This window comes from Myodes glareolus, chromosome 5, assembly GCF_982192425.1.
Source record: "Myodes glareolus chromosome 5, mMyoGla1.1, whole genome shotgun sequence".
Classification (NCBI taxonomy): domain Eukaryota; kingdom Metazoa; phylum Chordata; class Mammalia; order Rodentia; family Cricetidae; genus Myodes; species Myodes glareolus.
This window is the reverse complement of record NC_142030.1, coordinates 95869718-95890686: the sequence shown is the minus strand read 5'-3', so window position 1 is coordinate 95890686 and position 20969 is coordinate 95869718. Positions and strand designations below refer to the sequence as shown.

At 44.5% G+C, this 20969-nt stretch overlaps 2 protein-coding genes across 4 annotated transcripts; both read right to left on the bottom strand.

Moving 5' to 3' along the window:
* Positions 1 to 5046: 5046 nt before the first annotated feature.
* Positions 5047 to 16646, bottom strand: LOC148122149 (lactase/phlorizin hydrolase-like). Of its 3 annotated transcripts, none has more exons than XM_087906563.1 (5): positions 10260 to 11445; positions 9824 to 9933; positions 9450 to 9594; positions 8221 to 8454; positions 5047 to 7268 (listed from the first exon to the last, which is right to left on the bottom strand). In XM_087906563.1, exons 2-5 carry the CDS (start codon positions 9824 to 9826, stop codon positions 7051 to 7053), a joined length of 600 nt encoding a protein of 199 aa, XP_087762689.1. In that variant the 5' UTR covers positions 9827 to 9933; positions 10260 to 11445; the 3' UTR covers positions 5047 to 7050. The 3 variants fall into 3 exon arrangements, with proteins under 3 accessions (XP_087762689.1, XP_087762687.1, XP_087762688.1); XM_087906561.1 differs by having other exon boundaries at positions 9450 to 9673; positions 10260 to 10575; XM_087906562.1 differs by lacking the exons at positions 9824 to 9933; positions 10260 to 11445 and adding an exon at positions 16574 to 16646 and having other exon boundaries at positions 9450 to 9673.
* Positions 13168 to 16483, bottom strand: LOC146895002 (lactase/phlorizin hydrolase-like). Its single transcript, XM_087906560.1, has 3 exons — positions 16202 to 16483; positions 15001 to 15234; positions 13168 to 14147 (listed from the first exon to the last, which is right to left on the bottom strand). Exons 1-3 carry the CDS (start codon positions 16419 to 16421, stop codon positions 13930 to 13932), a joined length of 672 nt encoding a protein of 223 aa, XP_087762686.1. The 5' UTR covers positions 16422 to 16483; the 3' UTR covers positions 13168 to 13929.
* Positions 16647 to 20969: the final 4323 nt, after the last annotated feature.

The following is a 20969-nucleotide window of genomic DNA, read 5'->3' as shown; positions in this document are numbered from 1 at the left end:
GTTCTGGATATTACAAATAATGCTGCTACAGGCGGTGGTGGCGCACGCCTTTAATCCAGCACTCAGGAGGCAGAGGCAGGAGGATCTCTATGAGTTCGAGGCCAGCCTGGGCAAGAGCTAGCTCCAGGACAGGCTCCAAAGCTACAGAGAAACCCTGTCTTGAAAAACCAAATAAAATAAAATAATAAAATAATGCAGCTATAAACATTGTTGAGTACATGTCCTTTTAGTATAATTGAGCATCTTTTGGGTACATACCCAACAGCAGTATTACTGGGTCTTGAGGTAGATTATTTCCTAAATTTCTGAGAAATAACCAGACTGATTTCCAAAGCAGCTTACAAGTTTGCATTCCCACCAACAATGGAGGAGCATTTACCTTCCTAAATTAGGCTCTCATATGCATATCTGAATATTATTTATTCCTGTGGTCATTCAACAAACACTGGTTGTTTTTGTTTTTGCTTCTGTTTTTCTTTTTTTCTTTTTCTTTTGAGACAGGGTTTCTCTGTGTCACTTGGAGACTGTCCTGGAACTTGCTCTGTAGACCAGGATGGCCTTGAACTCACAGAGGTCCACACGTTTCTGCCTCCTGAGGACTGGGATTAAAGGTGTGTGCCACCATCTCCAGACTTCCAGCAAACACTGAACACCAATTTTGTGCCAGACTTTCTTCGCGGATATGGAGCAAGTCCATCTGTTTTTGTATAACAACTCAGATCCTTGATAGTTGCCTAAATGAAGAAAGAAACAAAACAAAACAAAAAAACCCTCAAATCTTAAATGTGTAAAGTCTTCATATGAACCTAAAAAATTTTATGTATGGTGTTTATTCCTTGACCTTATAGACATCACGCTATGTGAGATGTGCCTGGTGCTGGATAGTGTTTCTCTCATTTATTTTTATTGTTTATTTTGAATATAATCTCCCTGTGTTGCTCTTGCTAACCTAAAATTGTTTATGTAGACCAGCCTGGCCTTCAATTCACAGAGATCTACCTGCCTCTGCCTACAAACTGCTGGGTTAAAAGGCATGGACCACCAAGCCCAGCTCCTGATTAGGATTTAGGTGTTTTTTGATATTGGACAATTGCTAACTTTCATAATCAAATATTATGTCCTCGTGTGGTGGTGCACTTGAAAGGCAGACAGATCTCTCTTCTGAGTTTGAGGCTAGCCTGCTCTACATAGTGATTTCCAGGTTGGCCAGGACTACATGGTGAGAATGTCTCAAAAATACACTTTTTAAAACTTTTGATTTCTCAGAAAGGCTAGGGAAATGGCTCAGAGGTTAGGTGAGAGCATTTGCTGATCTGGCAGAGTTCCTAACACCCACATCAAGTAGCTTAAAACCACCTGTAGCAACTCTTGCTCCAGAGGATCTAACACCGTCTTCCTGCTTCCAAGGGCCCCTATATTACTGGCATACATTCACATAGACACACACTGACACATATACATAAATAAAAACAAAACAATGCTCAAAAACTGGTGATAATTAAAATTTATTAGAAATTGCAATAAATTTTTGGCCAGGTGGTGGTGGGGCATGCCTTTAATCCCAGCACTCTGGAGGCAGAGGCAGGTGGACATCTGTGTGTTCGAGGCCAGCTTAGTCAACATAGGCAGTTCCAATATAGGCTCCAAAGGTACAGCGAAACCCTGTCTCGAAAAACAAAATAAATTTATAAATGAATAAAAAACAAAAACAACAAAAAAGAAAGAAAATGCAATTAAATATTTGATAAATTAATAAAAGTATAACTCTTATAGAGTTAAAAGTAGAAAAAGATTATTAAAAGGATTAAAACCGAAATGCATAGACAAATACTCTTTTCCATCCTCAGAAGTCATAATATTTATATGGTCATGTTTGGAACTGGAAAGATGGCTCATCAATTAAGAATGCTCACTGTGCCAGGAGGTGGTGGAACAAGCCATAAGCATCCTAGCTCTCAAGAGACAGAAGCAGGTGGATCTCTGTGAGGTTGTGGCCAGCCTGGTCTACAGAGTGAGTTCAAGGACAGCCAGGACTGTTTTGAAGAGAAACCCTGTCTTCAAAAATAAACGAACAAAACAAAAAATAAATAAAATAAAACATAAAAGAATGCTTACTGTGTGAGCATAAGGACCTGAATTTAAAACCCAGCACTCATGTAACGAGCCCGGAGTCCACCAAATGTCTAACCCAGCTCCAATCACGGAGCACACAGGACATGGCCTACACTGGCTGACTTCCAGGCTAGCTGAGACCGTACAGGCCCCAGGTCCAAAGGACTAGGTGGAGAGTGACAGAAGACACCCTGTGCCTTCTTCTGGCCTCTGTGAAGGTGTGCGTGCAGGCATGTTTGCATATGCTCTCCACAGACACACACAAATTAAACCTCTCTCTTCTTTTAATCTCAAAAGCAACTTCCAAGGGTGAGAGATGATGTTGGCTGGGTGCCTTGAAGCTACAGTCAAGGCAGCTCCCAACCCTGGCGGCTGGAACCAAACTCAGGTCCTCTGCAAGAGCAGTGAGTTCTCTTAACTGCTGAGCCATCCCTCCATTCCTGACTTTTATAGGATTATTAATCTTGAAATGTATAAGGAACTGGAGAAAATACATCCAAGTATATACTTACTAAGGATTTTATACCTGCACTACAAAAACATTTCTATAGCTCAACAATGAAAAGATAACTCCTTTATGGGGAAAAGATTGGGATAGTTATTTTTCTAAAGAAGGCACAGAAATGGCCCATAAGCAAGCCGGGTGTTAGCTGTGTACCTATAATTCTAACCTCTAGGGAACTGCAATCAAGAACACAGCAAGTCTGAGGGCTGCTTGGGTTATATATGAAGTTTCAGACCAGTCTGGGCTACACAGCAAAACTTTCTCACAAAAAGAAACAATCAGAAAGATCGCATATCACACCGCCTAGGATAATTCAGTTTTAAAAGACAGCAACAGTTTGGGCATGATGGCACAAGCCTTTAATCCTAGCACTCTGTAGCAGAGGCAAACTGACCTCTGTGGGGACACTGGTAGTTGGACAAGGATTTATCTCTACTAGTTGAACTAGCTTTTTGGAGTCCATTCTTCTGAGGGGGGGTATCTTGCTCAGTCTAAATAGAGGGGGGAGAGCCTTGGTCCTGCCTCAAAGTGACATGTCAGATTTGGTTGACTCCCCATGGAAAGACTTGCTCTCTCTGAGGAGTGGATGGGGGACACGGTGGGGGAAGTAAAGGGAGGAAAAGGAGGGGAAACTGGGATCGATGTGAAAAATGAGAAAAGATTGTTTTTAAAATAAATAAATTAGTATTTTTTTACAAAAGAAAATGCCTTACTTATAGATCTTATGGAGATATTTTCTCAGGCAAGACTTCTTCCTTTTTGTTCACTCTAGCTGGTAATAAGTTGACATAAAACCAGCCAATACAAAGATTGAAAACATGTCCACAAAAAAACCTGTACACAAACATTTATGATATTTAAAAAAGACAAAATGTGATCATAAATTTCATCAATTTAAGAAGAGATTCAGCAATAAAAGTATCAAGAACTGAGAGAGCATTGGATGACTTTTGAAGACACAATGCTGTATGAAAGACCACACTTGATTCCTTTAGATGAAAGGTTCCACCTGGGCAAACCAGTTAATGGTTGGTAAGGCCTGGGAGAGGAAAGGGAGTGATTGCTAATAGAATCAGGGGCATTTTAGGAAGTCATGAAATATTCTACGGTTTCTGTGTACGGTTTCTACATGGTTCTATATAATATTTTATTTTGTGAGTTTAAAAGAAGTTTAACATTTATTTTGGCCCTGGGATGGGTGTTGTGTGTGTTCCATGGAGTCCATATGAATGTAAACAACAGCTTTCAGGAATTAGTTCTCTCCTTCTTTCGTGGAGGAAGGGTCTTAGGGGTTGAACTTAAGTCATCTCACCAGGCCCTTGTTTTTTTTTGAGACAAGGTTTCACTGGGGACATAGCCCAGGCTTGCCTCTAACCTGGGATTCCCCTGTGATAGGATGGCAGGTTGACAGGCTTGCATGGCAAGTACTTTACCTGCTGGGCCATCTTGCCTGCCTCAAAATATCATTTCTACTCTTAACTGAATTAAGGATAAAGAAAGAACAAAAAGAAGCAAAGGAAGGAAGGAAGGAAGGAAAGAAAGAACTATTTATGGGAGTGGAAACAGCAAGCCATGGTGCATGCATGGAGGTCAGATGACAGCTTAGGGTTCTCTCCTTCCACCATGGGAGCAAGGTCATATCATCAAGCTGGGGTGCAAGTGTCCTGGTCTATCTCAGCGGCCTTTGTCTGGTGGTGAACGACACTGACTGCAGCTTGACTGTTTTCTTTTTTCATAGCACCATTGCAAGAATTCAGTTCCGGCTGCCTGACGGCTCTACCTTTACAAGTCAGTTCCCTTCTGATGCTCCGTTAGAAGAAGCAAGGCAGTTCGCTGCACAGGTGAGTTCATAAAGACAGATGTGTGGGTTATTAAGATCTTGCAGGGGAGGTTCCAAAGCAGAAGAATGGCAGGAAATAGACTGAGGTGGCGGGAGTTCTGACTTGTATTATACATGATGACAGTGTGCAGCAGGCTCAGGAACCCTCCTTTAGCATGCTTAATTACCAAGAGCAGTGAAAAGCCAGTGGTCTCCTAGTCGTTGATCTGAGGACTTGCCTGTCCTGGAAAGGAGGTGGGTTCTCTTTGTTTTCTTTCTTTCTTTCTTAGATTTATTTATTTATCATGTATACAGTGTTCTGTCTGCATGTATACCTGCAGGCCAGAAGAGGGCACCAGACCTCATTACAGATGGTTGTGAGCCATTATATGGTTGCTGGAATTGAACTCAGGACCTCTGGAAGAGTAGTCAGTGCTCTTAACCTCTGAGCCATCTCTCCAGCCCCTCTCTTTGTTTTCTGATGGTTGATTTGTGCCTCATCGTTTTTCTGTTTGCCAATACAAAAGATCAAGAATTAACTTTAAAAGTGTGACCTTACTCAAAATCTAAGTGCACATGAAGTTTGATGACATAAGAAGTAAGATAGGAGTGATTTCTAGTACTATTTATTCTCTTAGTACTGAGTCTAATGCATCCTGGTTATAAATCATCTTTTAGGAATAAGTTTTGTACAGCCAGAACCGGGAAACAACCTAAATGCCCCTCAACCAAAGAATGGATAAGGAAAATGTGGTACATTTACACAATGGAGTACTACACAGCAGAAAAAATAACAACATCTTGAATTTTGCAGGAAAATGGATGGAGCTAGAAAACATCATTTTGAGTGGGGTAATCCAGACCCAGAAAGACAATTATCACATGTACTCACTCATAAGTGTTTTTTTTTAACATAAAGCAAAGAAAACCAGCCTACAAATCACAATCCCAGAGAACCTAGACAACAATGAGGACCCTAAGAGAGACATACATGGATCTAATCTACAAGGGAAGTAGAAAAAGACAAGATCTCCTGAGTAAATTGGGAGCATGGGGACCTTGGGAGAGGGTTGAAGGAGAGGGTAGAGGGAGGGAGGAGAGTAGAGAAAAATGTAGAGCTCAATAAAAATAAATAAAATTAAAAAAATAGGAATAAGCTTTGTATATACATTATGGTTCTCATAACTTCAAGGTTAAACTTAGAAAGTTGGCTGTGTTTTCACAGATGAGGCTAACTTTCCTGGGTTGGAGTTTTCCTTCTAGTACCTTCTCTAGTGCTGGGTCTGTGGACAGGTATTGTTTGAGTTTGGTTTTGTCGTGGAGTATCTTGTTGATAGGCCATGCTTTGTTGGCACCCATGGGAGTCCTGCCCCATTCTGAACAGAGGTAGGAGAGCGGTGGATGCATCAGAAAGGACAAGAGGAGATGGAAGGGGAGGGAAACTGTGATCATGATGTAAAATAAATTAAAAAATTTAAATAATGAAAAGAAATACATGAATCTCACGAATGGGTGTTTTATGATATATTCTTATATTCAAAGGAGAACTTAGCCCTATTGTTAAAACATAATTTAAATGACTGAAGAAAAGTTGGGATAATGGGTTAGACCTTTTCACCAAACTACTCAAATAGCCTTTCCTCCATGGTGAGTCAAAGAGGACAGTGATGCCTCAGCGCGGCAGAATCCAGCGCAGGTGGTTGTTCATTGCTCTGCTGTCCTGAGGACCCCACAAGGCTCCTCCTCCATCTTTTAGTATCTAATGGATTTAAAAACTTCAGAATAGGAATGTGTGTAAGAAACCAAGCTACAGACATACTCACTCTTACCTATTGTTAAATTTGTATTGTTTTTGTGTATGGGTAATTTTCCAGCATGTCTGTCTATACTTTAATGACTGCCTGGTTTCCAGGGAGGCCAAAAGAGGGCATTGGATCCCCTAGACCTGGAGTTTCCTACATGACCTGCCATGTGGGCTTTGGGAATCAAACTCAGGTCCTCTAAAATAACAGCTGGTGCTCTTAATTGCTGAACCATCTCTCTAACCATGTAACAATCTTTTAAAGTTAGCCAAACACTGGTGGTGAGGGGCTAGGCCAGATCTTTGAATCTGATAGGCAAGTATTTTTCCATCGTACTATCTATGTCCCTGGCCTCTACCGCCCACATCCCTGCTCCCTCTCACCCCCAAGCAGGATTTCACTGTGTGGTTGTGGCTGGCCTCAAATTGGAGCACCTCCTGCCTCTGTCCCCTGAGTGCTAGGATTACGGGCAGACATGTAGTATCGCGGTTAGACCTGCTTTTCACATTTACTTATCTAGTTTGGAGTCTGCCATCAGACACTGAAATGAACACACAGAACCACTAGACAGTTCAGTCTCTGCATTTCCACAGGGGACCTTGCAAGCTTCTCGGGGTCCACAGGAAAATTCCCAGTACTGAAGAAGATGCTTTTTCATTTAAACTGAGAACTTAGAAAGCTTCAAGATAAAAACCATCTCCCACAGTTCAGGAAGCCTTGATGAAGAGACCTTTGTGATCAGGAGTCTGTGCTAGCAGGCACAGGGCACAGGGCACAGGGCTTCTCTGCACAACAGAGGGGCTGGCGACTCCTCAGAAGGAGGACATTGAACTCAAGTCACGCTCACTTGGCTGTGTTTCCCGGGGCTTGGAGCGCTTGCAGTATTTGTACAATAGAAACACCAAGCTACAGACTCCAAGAAGCAGCAGAGCGAAGAGTACATTCACCGCTGTCTGTGCTTCTGTGATGCCCAGCATCAGCCCCAGGAAGGGCACTTCTGTCTTCACAGGGCTGGCAGTGGGTTCAGCATCTAGGAGAGGACAATGGAGCTTAGGTTCTGGCATTCTGGAAAGTTCCTGCTGATCCTGGAGTCCAGAGGTGGCATAGTATCCCCCTCATAAACATACACAACAAATGCTCACCGCTGTGTTATCAGCGTGGGTTCCCTTCATTATTGTGTTGGTTTTGTGTGTGCATATACCATGATGTTCATGTAGGGGCAAAGAACAACTTTCAGGAAGTCTCTCTTTCCAATTTGGGGTTCCAATATAGAACACAGGCTATAGTGCTTTTACCTACTGATCCATGAGCCACCTTACTGTGCCTTCCCCCTACATATGCTTTTTCCCCTGAGACCAGTCTCATGTAGCCCCACAGGCCTCAGGCTAGGAAGTTAGCCATAGATGATGTTGAAATTCAAATTCTACTGCCTCTACCTCTTACATGCTCAGAGTACACAGATATGCTACTGCATCCCGTTTGTGTTACAATGTGTATTGACCCCCATCACCATGAACATGCTAGGTGAGCTCTCTATCATCTGAGACATATCCCCAATCCTGTCTCAAGCATCACTTTAGGCAACTAAACAACAGTGTGAACTGGATAAAGGTCTTTTACTATCATAGTCATTTACATATTTTAGTCACCCCATAAGAACTACCTGTAGTGTTTATAAAATCCTTTAACTTGACCAAGAAACTACCTGGAAGTGTCTGTCCTTCTCAAGGAAGGTGCAGCAGTGACTTTGAGGTAGGACTGGAGGAATCTAGCTCTGCTCATTCCCACAGCGGGACCCAGTCTCTAGGGTAAGACAGGCTCTGGAGAGACCTGCAGCAGCCCAAAGGCGCCTGGAGCACATGCTAATGAATGGAGGGGACAGAAGGGCAGGAGAAGGCCAGGAACTAGAGGAAGGTGGGTGGAAACAGCAGCTCCCTCACACCCTTGACCCCACAGTGTTTGTACCTTCCAGGGCCACCTACCCTCTGGTTGCTGTAGACAAGGGTGAGGTCCTTGTGCAGGGTCAGGAAAGCCATTGCAGCGCACTACAGAGGCATAGAACTTGGCCGATGCCTTGGGGATCCTTGGCAGAGAAGGGTCCGAGCAGTTCACAAAGTGCACACCAAACCTCTCTGTAAAGCCTATGGCCCATTTGAAGTTGTCCATTATGCTCCATACTGTGTATCCTCGAAGGTCCACCTTATCCTGCTCAGTGGCTGAAAAAGATGCCAGGTGTGAACTCTTCACATCAAGACACCTGTGTGCCAGGTCTCCTGAAGCCAGGATCATAGTTGTCCCCACTGTTCTGCTTTGTGGAGTGTGAGATCCAACTCTGAGGCCCTTCCTGTGTGCTAGCAGGTTCTCTACAGTGGACATGCGGGACCATTGGTATCTTTCTACAAAGGCTCCGTTCTGAATGGAGCTTGGATAGCCTGAGCTAACCCCACAGCTTTCTTCTGTAGCTCGGGGTTGGTCTGTGTCAGGACCTTGAAATACCCATGGAGAGGCAGGAGCGTTTAGAAGCAAAAGATCTGATCTGAGCTGTAGTAAGACCTCCTGTCTGTTCCCTTTACTGCAGGAGAGCCCGAGGTTTATATATATGTCACACACATAGTTTGTAGCTATGTGTCCATGTGAGTGCTGTGTGGTGCATGTGGAGGACAGAGATGAGCCTCAGGTTCTGTCCACCTTGTTTTTCTAGACAAGTAGGCTAGGCTACCAGCCAAAAAGACCAAAGGGTCCCCCATTTTCTCCCTCCCCAGTGCCAGGATTACAAACACCCACCACCACACCCAGCTTTCCACATGGTGTCTGGGATTGAACCCAGGGCTCACGGTTAAACAGCGAGCACTTTCCTACCTGAGCTACCACCCCAGTCCTTCTACCTTGCAAACAAATGGCCCTAGAGCCACCAGACAACTCTTGTCTGCTCACAGAGGAAAGCAATGTGCAGAAATGCCAAACAGCAAGAAAGACTAAGGTCAGGAACGATCTCAGGCCAGTACAGGAAAATGGGTTTACTTGCTGTGGGTAGGTGAGTCTAGGAAGGAAAAAGACCTCTGATTCTAGCCTCAAGCAAAGGCTCAAAATCCTCTGAGCAAAGGGCCTTGTCATTAGTGTCCCCGAGGGGCCAGGCTACCCTCCTGCAGACACTGATGCTCTAGCAATGAAGGGGCTCACTGGGGCCAGGCAGTGAGGTGGGAGCTCTCACCTTTGAGGGCCTCATTGATGTAGCTGCGGAGGTAGTAGATCCTGTCGGTGTCATTGAGTTCTGGGTCCCCCCGTCTGGACACCCCATTCTCTGTGACATAAATTGGAGGGTTGTTGTATTCTTCCTTCAGCCAGTTCAAGATCCTCTGGAAGCCAAAAGGGGTCATCTTAAGCCAGGAGGAGCCAGAGTCTGGCCAAGAGCTGTCTGCAATGGTAGCCACGCCCCTGCAAGTTCACAAGGTAAAGGAGATGTCTTGTTTATAACTCCCAGGGTGATAATCTTAGTTGTTTCATCTAACCTTCCCTGGGCCCTTGAACTCTTAGAGATCTCCCTGCATCTGCATCCTGAGTAGTGAGATTAAAAACATGAGTTACCATGTTCAACCGGAGAGCATGTGGCTAACCCCAATGCTGGGAGATGGAGATAGGTGAGTCCAGTCAGTCTAGCTGAATCGGTGAGTTCCACAATCAGAGGAATTGAGACCCTGGTTCCAAAAAAGAGATAGGGGTAAAAAGTGTAAAAGTGACAGAAGACACCCAGTGTTGGTCTGGCCTCCAGAAGCACCTGGACACACACCCACAGATGTTCAGGTTACATCTGCACACACACATATTATATTATTGAACATTTATTAGTGCACACATGAACACACATAGAAAATCTATCAAAATAGAAAAAAAGGGATTCTGCCTGGTCTGTAACTTACATATGCTTGAAGAACTTTAAATTCAGAATTTAAACATGAGAATACAGTAGTGGTAGTCGCACACACACACACACACACACACACACACACACACACACACTTACCTCAAATGCCTGGCTGGCCACACTATTGCTCAGGCTGGGATCTCACGAGCTCATCACTGCCCTTGTCTCCCACAGGTCAGCTGTTTCACAGGTAAGGCACCAGTTGAGAGCCAAGCACTCAGTCCCTTAATGCCCAACTCTCACTAGCTCCCCAATGCCTTTCTAATCAAGTTATCCCCAGTGTCCACCAGATTCCACATCTGCTAGCTCAGAAAAATGAAAACCAGTCACGATAAGGTTCTGGATAAACAAATCCCTTGCTGATTAAATGCCATCTCAATTAATTTACTGAATGAGAATTGCTATCTAGAGAACAAAGTGCTGATCACAAAAATCCTTGTCAGCAACAACCTTTGAACTGGTATTTGGCCCTCTGCAAAGCTCAGGGGTAAACGCAGGACAGTGTCTGGTTTCCTTCTGAGAAGTGCAAACCCCCAGGGCCTTCAATGGGCCTGAGCAGTGTGTGCCTCTCTCTGACTCTGGACTCCCTGCTTTGCCCTATGTCTGTCTAATACTGGCGCTGACTTCCTATCCTTTTGCATGATCCCCTACCTTCACTGGTATCCATCCTTTTCTGTCTCTTGATATTTCCAGCAAAATTCTCCCTACTGTTAACACCCACACAACAGTGTCCTCCAATGCCGGGCAGTGGTGGCACATGACTTTAATCTCAGGACTCCAGAAGCAGAGGTCGATGGATCCCTGAGTTCTGAGTTCAAGGCCAGCCTGGTCTACAGACTAAGTTCCAGGACAGCCAGGGTTACACAGAGAAACTGGTTTCAAAAAATAAAAAAGAATGTCCCTCAATAGGAGGCTCTTACCTGGGCTCCTCTCTCCTGAGGTGCTCTTTCCCCATAGGGAACTATTAGCTTAGATCAGCAGAGACCCTGGGCTGGGGATATGGTCCAGCAGAGATGTTTGGCTAGCATGCACAAAGGCCTGGGTTCCACCCTAGCATGATGGAAACCGGGCATGGTGGTTCATGCCAATAACCCAGAACTTGGGGAGGGGGGTAAAGGCAGGAAGGTCAGGAGTTCAAGGTCATCTTCAGCTATACAGTGACTTAGGCTAGCCTGAGATACATGTGGCCCTTTCTCAAAAACAAAATGAATAAGCAAATAAAGGAGTGAGTAAATAAATAACAGTTACTAGAGGAGATGGTGGGGACACCTGAGTCTTAGCACCTTGATATATTTTTCTCTCTCTGTGTGCATGTGTAGACCCTGTGGGTCCCAGATATATATTTGTTTTATTTTGTTAGACACAGAATCTCAGTATGTATCTGCTTGCTCTACAACTCACCAGGTAGCCTAGGCTGGTCTCAAACTCACAGAGATCCTCCTGCTTCTGCCTGCTAGGTGTTCAGATTGCAGATATGAGACACACTGCCTCTCTGAACTCTGCTTTCTTAATGGAGCCAGGCTAAAACATGACAAATCAAGAACCAGGCCTATTTCCTTTTACGTTAGCGACAAATCGTGGGAACGGATACCGTTTAGAAGAGTTTATAGAGATGTCAAACTAGGACCGGGTTTGTAGCTTGGTTAGTCCAGTGCTTGCCCAGCATCCACAAAGTTCAATGAGAGCACTGCATTACCCAGGTGTGTGCCGCATGCCTGTATTCAGGCTGGAGCACCCGGGAGCTGGAGGCAGGAGGTTCACAAGTTCAAGATAATCTTCTGCTGAATACTCTGAGAGACATAGGACCCTATCTCAGAAATTTAAAACTAATAATAAAAGCAAAGAAGCAAACAAAATCTCACTTTTAGGAAATCACAATTTAGCCAGGCATGCTGGTGTGCACTGTTAATCGCAGCACCTTGGAAGGCAGAAGCATGTGCCTCTGTGAGTTCGAGACTTCCTGACCTACATAGTGAGACTGAGGGAACAAGAGTATGACCATCTACCTTGGAGACACCCCCATTCTGGCCTGAACAGCACCCGTTCTCAGTGATTAATCATAGCCTAAGGACCAACTCCACCCCTGTCCGCTCACGAGACTAGCAGTTCCAATTTCCCTAAGTCAATGTCATGAAGTCAGCACAAGTAGCATTCCTGCATGTCCTAGATTAACAACAACCCTGGCCAAACCCACCCTCTGCCCTCTGACCAACCCTCCTCCCTGTCCCTGATAAAACCCTAGTCAAGCTCAATCTCTCTGATGACTGAAAGAAGTAAGATAAGAATAATTTCCAGTACTTTTATTCCCTTAGTCCTGAGTCAAATGGATCCTGGTTACAAATCATCATGTAGGATCTAAGTTTTGTCTGTACAGTACGGTTCTCGTAACTTCAAGGTTCATATTAGAAAGTTGGCTGTGTTTTCCTGAATGCAGCTAACTTTCCTGGGTTGGAGTTTTCACTCTAGTTCCTTCTCTAGGGCTAGGTCTGTGGATAGGTATTGTTTGAGTTTGGTTTTGTTATGGAATATCTTGTTGATAGGCCATGCTTTGTTGGCACCCATGGGAGTCCTGCCCCCTTCTGAACAGAGGTGGGGAGGGGTGGATGGAGATGGGGGTCAGAAAAGACAAGAGGAGATGAAAGGGGAAGGGAAACTGATAAGGATGTAAAATAAATGAAAATTTTAAATAATGACAAGAAATATATGAACCTAATGGATGGGTATTTTATAATATATTCTTATATTCATAAGGAGAACTTAGCCCTATTATTGAAACAATGAGAGAAAAAAAAGTTGGGATGTTGGGTTCAGAACTTCTCCCCAAACTGCTCAAATAGTCTTCTCACATGTTGAGTCACAAGAGGACATGATGCCTCAGCACAGCAGAATCCAATGCAGGTGATTGTTCATTGCTATGATGTCCTGAGGACCCCAAAATGTTCTTCTGCTAACTTAGTATCCAAACGGTTAAAAACTTGAGGATAGGAATGCTCATAAGAAACAAACCTTCTAACATAATCACTCACTTATTATTAATTCTTATTGTTTTTGTGTATGGGTATTTTCCCTGTATGTCAGTCTACACATCACATGAGTGCCTGGTTTCCAGGGAGGCCAGATGAGGGTGTTGGATCCCCAAGACCTGGAGTTTCCCACAGATATGAGCTGCCATGTGGGAACTGGGAATCAAATGCAGATCCTCTAAAAGAACAGCTCGTGCTCTTAACTGCTGAACCATCTCTCTAACCACATAACAATCTTTTAAAGTTAGCCAAACACTGGCGGTGAGGGGCTAGGAATTGAACCCAGATCCTTGAGTCTTATAGGCATGTATTTTTCCATCATGCCATCCATGTCCCTGACCCCCTACTGCCCCCCACCCCAGTTCCTTCTAACCCCCAAACAGGGCTTCACTGTGTGGCAGTGACTGGCCTCAAACTGGAGTGCCTCCTGCCTCTTGCCTCTGCCTCCTGAGTGCGAGGATTATAGACAAGCATGTAGTATCACAGTTAGACCTCCTTTTCACGTCTACTTATTTAGTTCAGAGTCTCTGCATGCCCACAGGGTCTTTGCAGGTTTCTCAGAGTTCAAAATTCCCATATTGAAGATGCTTTTATTACAACTGAGAATTTAAAAAGTTTCAAGATGGAAACCATCTCCCACAGTGCTGGAAGCATTGGAAAGGAGATCCACTGTGGCAGGAATCGGTACTAGCAGGCCTGTCTAAACAACCCAGGCTTCTCTGCACAACTGAGGAGCTGGCGACTCCTCAGAAGGAGGACACTGGACTCAGGTCACGCTCACTTGGCTGTGTTTCCCGGTGCTTGGAGCGCTTGCAGTATTTGTACAATAGAAACACCAAGCTACAGACTCCAAGAAGCAGCAGAGCGAAGAGCACATACAACGCCGTCTGTACTTCTGTGATGCCCAGCATCAGCCCCAGGAAGGGCACTTCTGTCTTCACAGGGCTGGCAGTGGGTTCAGCATCTAGGAGAGGACAGTGGGGATCAGGCTCTGGCACTGTTAGCTACCAGATTGTAACAGTTCCGGAAAGGTCCTGCTGAGTCTACAGTCCAGAGGCTGCATAGTACCCTCCTTTCAAACAAACGCAGCAAGAAGGCTAATCGCTGTGCGGTCAGCATGGACACCTTTCACTATTTTGTTGTTTTTGTACTTGTGCACACCAGGAGGTTCATGAAGCAGCAGAGGACAACCTTCAAGAGGACACTTTCCACTTTGTACTCCTAGTATAGAACTCACTCCAGAGAGCTTTTACCTACTGAGTCATGAGCCCTCTCACTGTGCCCCTCCCATATGCACACATCTTTTTTCCCCTGAGACTGGTGTCATGTGGCCCAGAAAATCCTCAAGCTAGCTAGGGAGCCATGGATGACCTTAAACTTCAATTCCACTGCCTCTACCACTCAGATGCTCAGACTGTAGGGCTATGCATCTGTATGCTGTTTGTGTGATACTGGGTATCATAGCCACGTGTAATTTTTAGCTTCCCAGTAAGTACTGGCCATACTGTTTATACAATCCTTAAAGTGACCTAGAAACTACCTGGAGGTGTCAGTCCTTCTCATTGAAGGTGCAGCAGCGACTTTGAGGTAGGACTGGAGGAATCTAGCTCTGCTCATTCCCACAGCAGGGCCCAGTCTCTAGGGTAAGACAGGCTCTGGAGAGACCTGCAGCAGCCCAAAGGTGCCTGGAGCACATGCTAATGAATGGAGGGGACAGAAGAGCAGGAGAAGGCCAGGAACTAGAGGAAGGTGGGTGGAAACAGCAGATCCCTCACACCCTTGATCACACAGTGTTGGTCCCTCCCAGGGCCACCTACCCTCTGGTTGCTGTAGACAAGGGTGAGGTCCTTGTGCAGGGTCAGGAAAGCCATTGCAGCTCACTACAGAGGCATAGAACTTGGCTGATGCCTTGTGGATCTTTGGCAGAGAAGGGTCTGAGCAGTTCACAAAGCGCACACCAAACCTCTCTGCAAAGCCTATGGCCCATTCGAAGTTGTCCATCACGCTCCATACTGTGTATCCTCGAAGGTCCACCTTATCCTGCACAGTGGCTAAAAATCATGCCGAGTGTGAACACTTTAGAAGCCGGGCTCATAGCTGTCCCCATTGTTCTGCTTTGTAGAGCGTGAGTTCCAACTGTGAGGCCCTTCCTGTGTGCTAGCAGGTCCTCTACAGTGGACATGCGGGACCATTGGTATCTTTCTACAAAGGCTCCGTTCTGAATGGAGCTTGGATAGCCTGAGCTAACCCCACAGCTTTCTTCTGTAGCTCGGGGATTGGTCTGAGTCAGGACCTTGAAATACCCATGGAGAGACAGGAGCGTTTAGAAGCAAAAGATCTGATCTGAGCTGTAGTAAGACCTCCTGTCTGTTCCCTTTACTGCAGGAGAGCCCGAGGTTTATATATATGTCACACACATAGTTTGTAGCTATGTGTCCATGTGAGTGCTGTGTGGTGCATGTGGAGGACAGAGATGAGCCTCAGGTTCTGTCCACCTTGTTTTTCTAGACAAGTAGGCTAGGCTACCAGCCAAAAAGACCAAAGGGTCCCCCATTTTCTCCCTCCCCAGTGCCAGGATTACAAACACCCACCACCACACCCAGCTTTCCACATGGTGTCTGGAATTGAACCCAGGGCTCACGGTTAAACAGCGAGCCCTTTCCCACCTTAGCTACCACCCCAGTGCTTCTACCTTGCAAACAAACAGCTCTAGAGCCACCAGACAACTCTTGTCTGCTCACAGAGGAAAGCAATGTGCAGAGATGCCAAACAGCAAGAAAGACTAGGGTCAGGAACGATCTCAGGCCAGTACAGGAAAATGGGTTTACTTGCTGTGGGTAGGTGAGTCTAGGAAGGAAAAAGACCTCTGATTCTAGCCTCAAGCAAAGGCTCAAAATCCTCTGAGCAAAGGGCCTTGTCATTAGTGTCCCCGAGGGGCCAGGCTACCGTCCTGCAGACACTGATTCTCCAGCAATGAAGGGGCTCACTGGGGCCAGGCAGTGAGGTGGGAGCTCTCACCTTTGAGGGCCTCATTGATGTAGCTGCGGAGGTAGTAGATCCTGTCGGTGTCATTGAGTTCTGGGTCCCCCCGTCTGGACACTCCATTCTCTGTGACATAAATTGGAGGGTTGTTGTATACTTCCTTCAGCCAGTTCAAGATCCTCTGGAAGCCAAAAGGGGTCACCTTCAGCCAGAAGGAGCCAGAGTCTGGCCAAGAGCTGTCTGCAGTGGTGGCCATGTCCCTGCAAATTCACAAGGTAAAGGAGATGTCTTGTTTATAATCCCTGGGGATGATCTTAGTTGTGGCATCTAATCTTCCCTGGATCCTCGAACTCTTAGAGACCTCCCTGCACCTGCCCCCCGAGTAGTGAGATTAAAAACATGTGTTACCATGTTCATCTGGAGAGCATGAGGCTAACCCCAATGCTGGGAGATGGAGATAGGTGGGTCCAGTCTGTACATCTGAATCAGTGAGTTCCAGGATCAGAGCGAGGCTGAGACCCTGGCTCCATAAAAGGGGTGGGGGTAAAAATGACATAAGAAGACACACAGTGTTGGCCTCTGTCCTCCACAAGCTCCTGGACCCACAGATGCACAGGTTAGTGCATCTGCACAGATATGTAATATATTAGTGCACATTTCTTATTGCACACATGGACACATAGAGAAATACAATCAAAATAGAAAAAGTATTCTGCCTGATCTGTGTCTTATGATCTACTACTGGCTTGTCCTGCCACTTGGGTACTCTATCTTTTTAAGAGACAAGCCCTGCCCATTTCCCCCTTCACAAGGCAAACAGATCTTCTGCCTCCTTCAACCTGTGCCCTCTCTTCCAATCCCTCTTCTGAAGTGACTGATTCTTCTCTCTCTCTCTCTCTCTCCATTTCTGTTCCATCTCTCTTTCCCTCTGTCTCTCTGTCTCTCTCTCTCTCTCTGTATCTCTCCCTCTCCCTCTTCCCCTTCCCTTCTATAACCCACTAAATAAACTCTATACCCAAACTCTCTCTGCATGGTGTTTCTGTGTGTCTCTCACCCGCCATGGTCTTCCATCTGCCTTGGACCCTCCAAGGCCTCGGGTGGTAGGACTGGCAGCCCCTCATGGCTTGACATTGCCCTGCTTGGGGCACCCGCCATGGTCTCCCACCCACCAAGGGGACCAGGATTGGCCTCAGGTCACCTGCCGAGGCCTCTGACCTGCTGACCCCTCCCACAGTCTCTGTCCTGCATGGGATACCCTTCGCTTTAGAGAATAACACTGTGATTTACACATCCTTGAAGAAGCCTTAATTCAGGATTTAAACATGAGAACACAGCAGTGTGAGTCACACACACACACACACACACACACACACTTGCCTCTTCATAGCTGGCTGGCCACACTATTGCTCTCTTGTGTGGGATCTCACGAGCTCATCACTACCCTGTCTCCCACAGGTCAGCTGTTTCACAGGTAAGGCACCAGTTGAGAGCCAAGCACCCAGTCCCCTAATGCCCAACTCTCACTAGCTCCCCAATGTCTTCCTAATCAAGTTGTCCCCAGTGTCCATCAGATTCCACATCTGCTAGCTCAGAAAAATGAAAACCAGCCACGATAAGGTTCTGGATAATGAAATCTCTTCCTGATTAAATGCCATCTAAATTCATTTACTGAGTGATAATTGCTATCTAGAGAACAAAGTGCTGATCACAAAAATCCTTGTCCAGCAACAGCCTTTGAACAGGTATCTCATTCCATGTATCCAGCATAAAGCTCAGGGGTAAACCCAAGACAGTGTGTGTTTTCCCTCTGGGAAGTGTAAATCCCCAGGGCCTTGAATGGGTCTGAGCAGTGTGTGCCTCTCTATCTGGCTCTGGACTCCCTGCTTTGCCCTGTGTCTGTCTATTGCTGGTACTGACTTCCTGCCCATTTGATGATTCTAGCTTTTACTGGTATCCCTCTGTTGTGGGAGGCTTCTTGTTTGTTTCCTGGCTGCCAAGACTCCTGAAATAACCACCCAGAAACTGTATTAATTAAATCACTGCTTTTCCTATTAGCTCTAATAGCTTATTGACTAGCTCTTACATCTTAATTTAACCCATTTCTATTCATCTGTGTATCACCACATGGCTGTAGTTTACTGGTAAGTTTTCAGCAAGTCTGTTCCCGGCTGTTGCTACATGGTATCTCCTGACTCTGCCTTCTTCCTCCCAACATTCAGTTCAGTCTTTCCCACCTAGCTCTCTTCTACCCGATCAAAGGCCCAAAACAGCTTCTTTATTCATTAACCAATAAAAGCAATACATATACAGAAGGACCTCCAAATCATAAATGTGTGGTTTTGAAATGGCGACTTCCAGGTTCGTGATGTCAGCTCGAATTCTGACTCTTTCAGGAGGTCTGGCTATAAAGCATTTAAATGGGGTTTGTAAACACAGTGTTATAAACTGCTTAATGATGTGACATAGACCCGCTGCATACCTGGAACTGGGTGGTGTGCACGGCTGGCAGAGGTGGTGAACATGCCTCTGCCATGTTGGATTGAGTGGAGCCAGAAGGTCAAGCAGCCTTAGTCCTAGTAATGCAGCTTTGCATTTTAAGAAGCAGTCCTGGTCAGAAAAGGACTACAGAAATGCAATAAAGACAGATTCAGATAAAAATGAAAAAAAAAAAAGACCTCAAAACGAGATACAGTGTTTTTTTTTTTTAAAAAACGTATATAGGCTTGGGAGAGAGAAGAAGAAGAATATAGAGAGCTATAAAAGGAAGTAAATGGTTTCTAAAAAATAAAACAAAGTCTTTAAAGAGGCAGAGTAAACTTCTAGAAAAAGTAATAAAGTAAGAAAAATAAGCCATATAAAGATGGAAAACACACAGAGAGTCTGGATTATGTGCATTCTTGTGTTTCCTTTAAATTTTTTGACTATGAAGGAGCAAGTACAGAGAGACATTCTATTGTATGGACTGAAAAGCTAAACCAACATATGTGTTTTAATGGTTTCTTGACTTCAAAATTTGAGTTTAAAAATATGTTGATTTGGAAAAGAGGTTCCTCTTTTGTTTCCAGAAAAGATGAGAACCTGTGGAATCCTTCTAGACTAATGTGGTTTGATGGACCAAGACCACACAAAAGGTCTCTGTGAAAAGCCCCAAATAGACTTCGTCCAACAAAAAGCAGGAAGTAATTTGGAGAGACCTATATACAAATTCCCTAAATGATTGTTTATAAATGTTTGTTTATATTTAATGGAGGATACAATAGATAAGAATAATTTGCTTTGGAATAGGTCTTGGTCTATTGATACAAATTGTGGGTCAATCTTATTATATGTATATTTCTGCTCTTGATTAAGGTTTTGTGATTGTGCAGTTCATTTAAAAATGTAATGTATAGTTACAAAATACAAATTAATAGATAGTTATCTATAATAGTCAAGCGTGTAGTCATGTTAAGTTAGGGTTTCTAGATGTATAGAGATATATTTCAGTTAGATGGAATATCTTCAAACTTTTCAAAGACCAAAGGAATATGGCATTTAAAATATTTTAATATTTTAAATATTTTAGGACTGTTCATGACAATGAGATACAATGAGATACTCCTGGCAGCACAAATCTACTTCAAGAAGATGATGGACATTGAAGAGGCTCCAGTGGAGTTTGTGAGCTATTTGGGCAAGGAACTGCTCTTGCCTGGACTGCTTGATGGTATGCTGTATGAACTGGACACGCAGGACCCACAGAAGAATGACTGCTGAAGTTGTCTAAAGGTGAGACAGTCCTTTGGTGTTCCTGCTCCATGAAAGAGTCTGCCAGTCATTCTGCAGGACCCAGAAGAAAGGGCCTGACAAACTGCCAATATAGGCGGAACTGTCTTTGAAATTTCCCGTTTCGTGGAAAAGTCTGCCAGGTACCATGGGCCTGTGGGCTGAAGATGGATGCCCCAATGGTACAGAAGAACTTTGGTTGACTGCCCAGGCAGCAAGATGTCTCTGTCAATTCTAGAGTTTTGAATGTTGCTTACAATGTACTTCCTGTTAACTTAGGTAATACAGTATCCTTCTGAGGTTTTTGATAGAGTTAAAGAATAGATAGCTATAATTATAGTTTTCCTTAGTTATGATAAAAGATAAAGTAGATATAAATATTGTAACTATGATTCTTGCTTGATACCTGTTATATGTAATTTTACTATGTTAAAGTTAAACCCTTTTTTTACTTAGACAGAAAAGGGTAGATGATACAGGATGTCCTTCTGTATATGTGTTGCTTTCATTGGTTAATGAATAAAGAAAGATGCTGTTTTGGGCTTGTGATAGGATAGAATAGACCTTGGTGTGGAAGACTGAACTGAATGCTGGAAAGAAGAAGGTGGAGTTTGGGGATGCCATGTAACCTCTGCTAGGAACAGATGTGCCGGAAACTTGCCAGTAAACCAGAGCCACATGGCAATATACAGATTAATAGAAATGGGTTAAATTAAGACGTAAGAGCAAGCCAATAAGAAATTAGAGCTAAAGGTCAAACAGTGATTAAATTAATACAGTTTCTGTGTGGTTACTTTTGGACTGCCTGGCAGGGAATGTACAAACATCCCTCCTGTTCTGTCTCTCTATATTTCCAGTAAAATTTTCCCTACTGTTAACACCCATATAACAGTGTCCTCCAATGCCAGGCAGTGGTGGCATATGCCTTTAATCCCAGCACTCAGAAGGAAGAGATAGGTGAATCTCTGAGATCTAAATTCGAGGTGACCTGGTATACAGAGTAAGTTCCATGACAGCCAGGGCTACACAGAGAAAAATG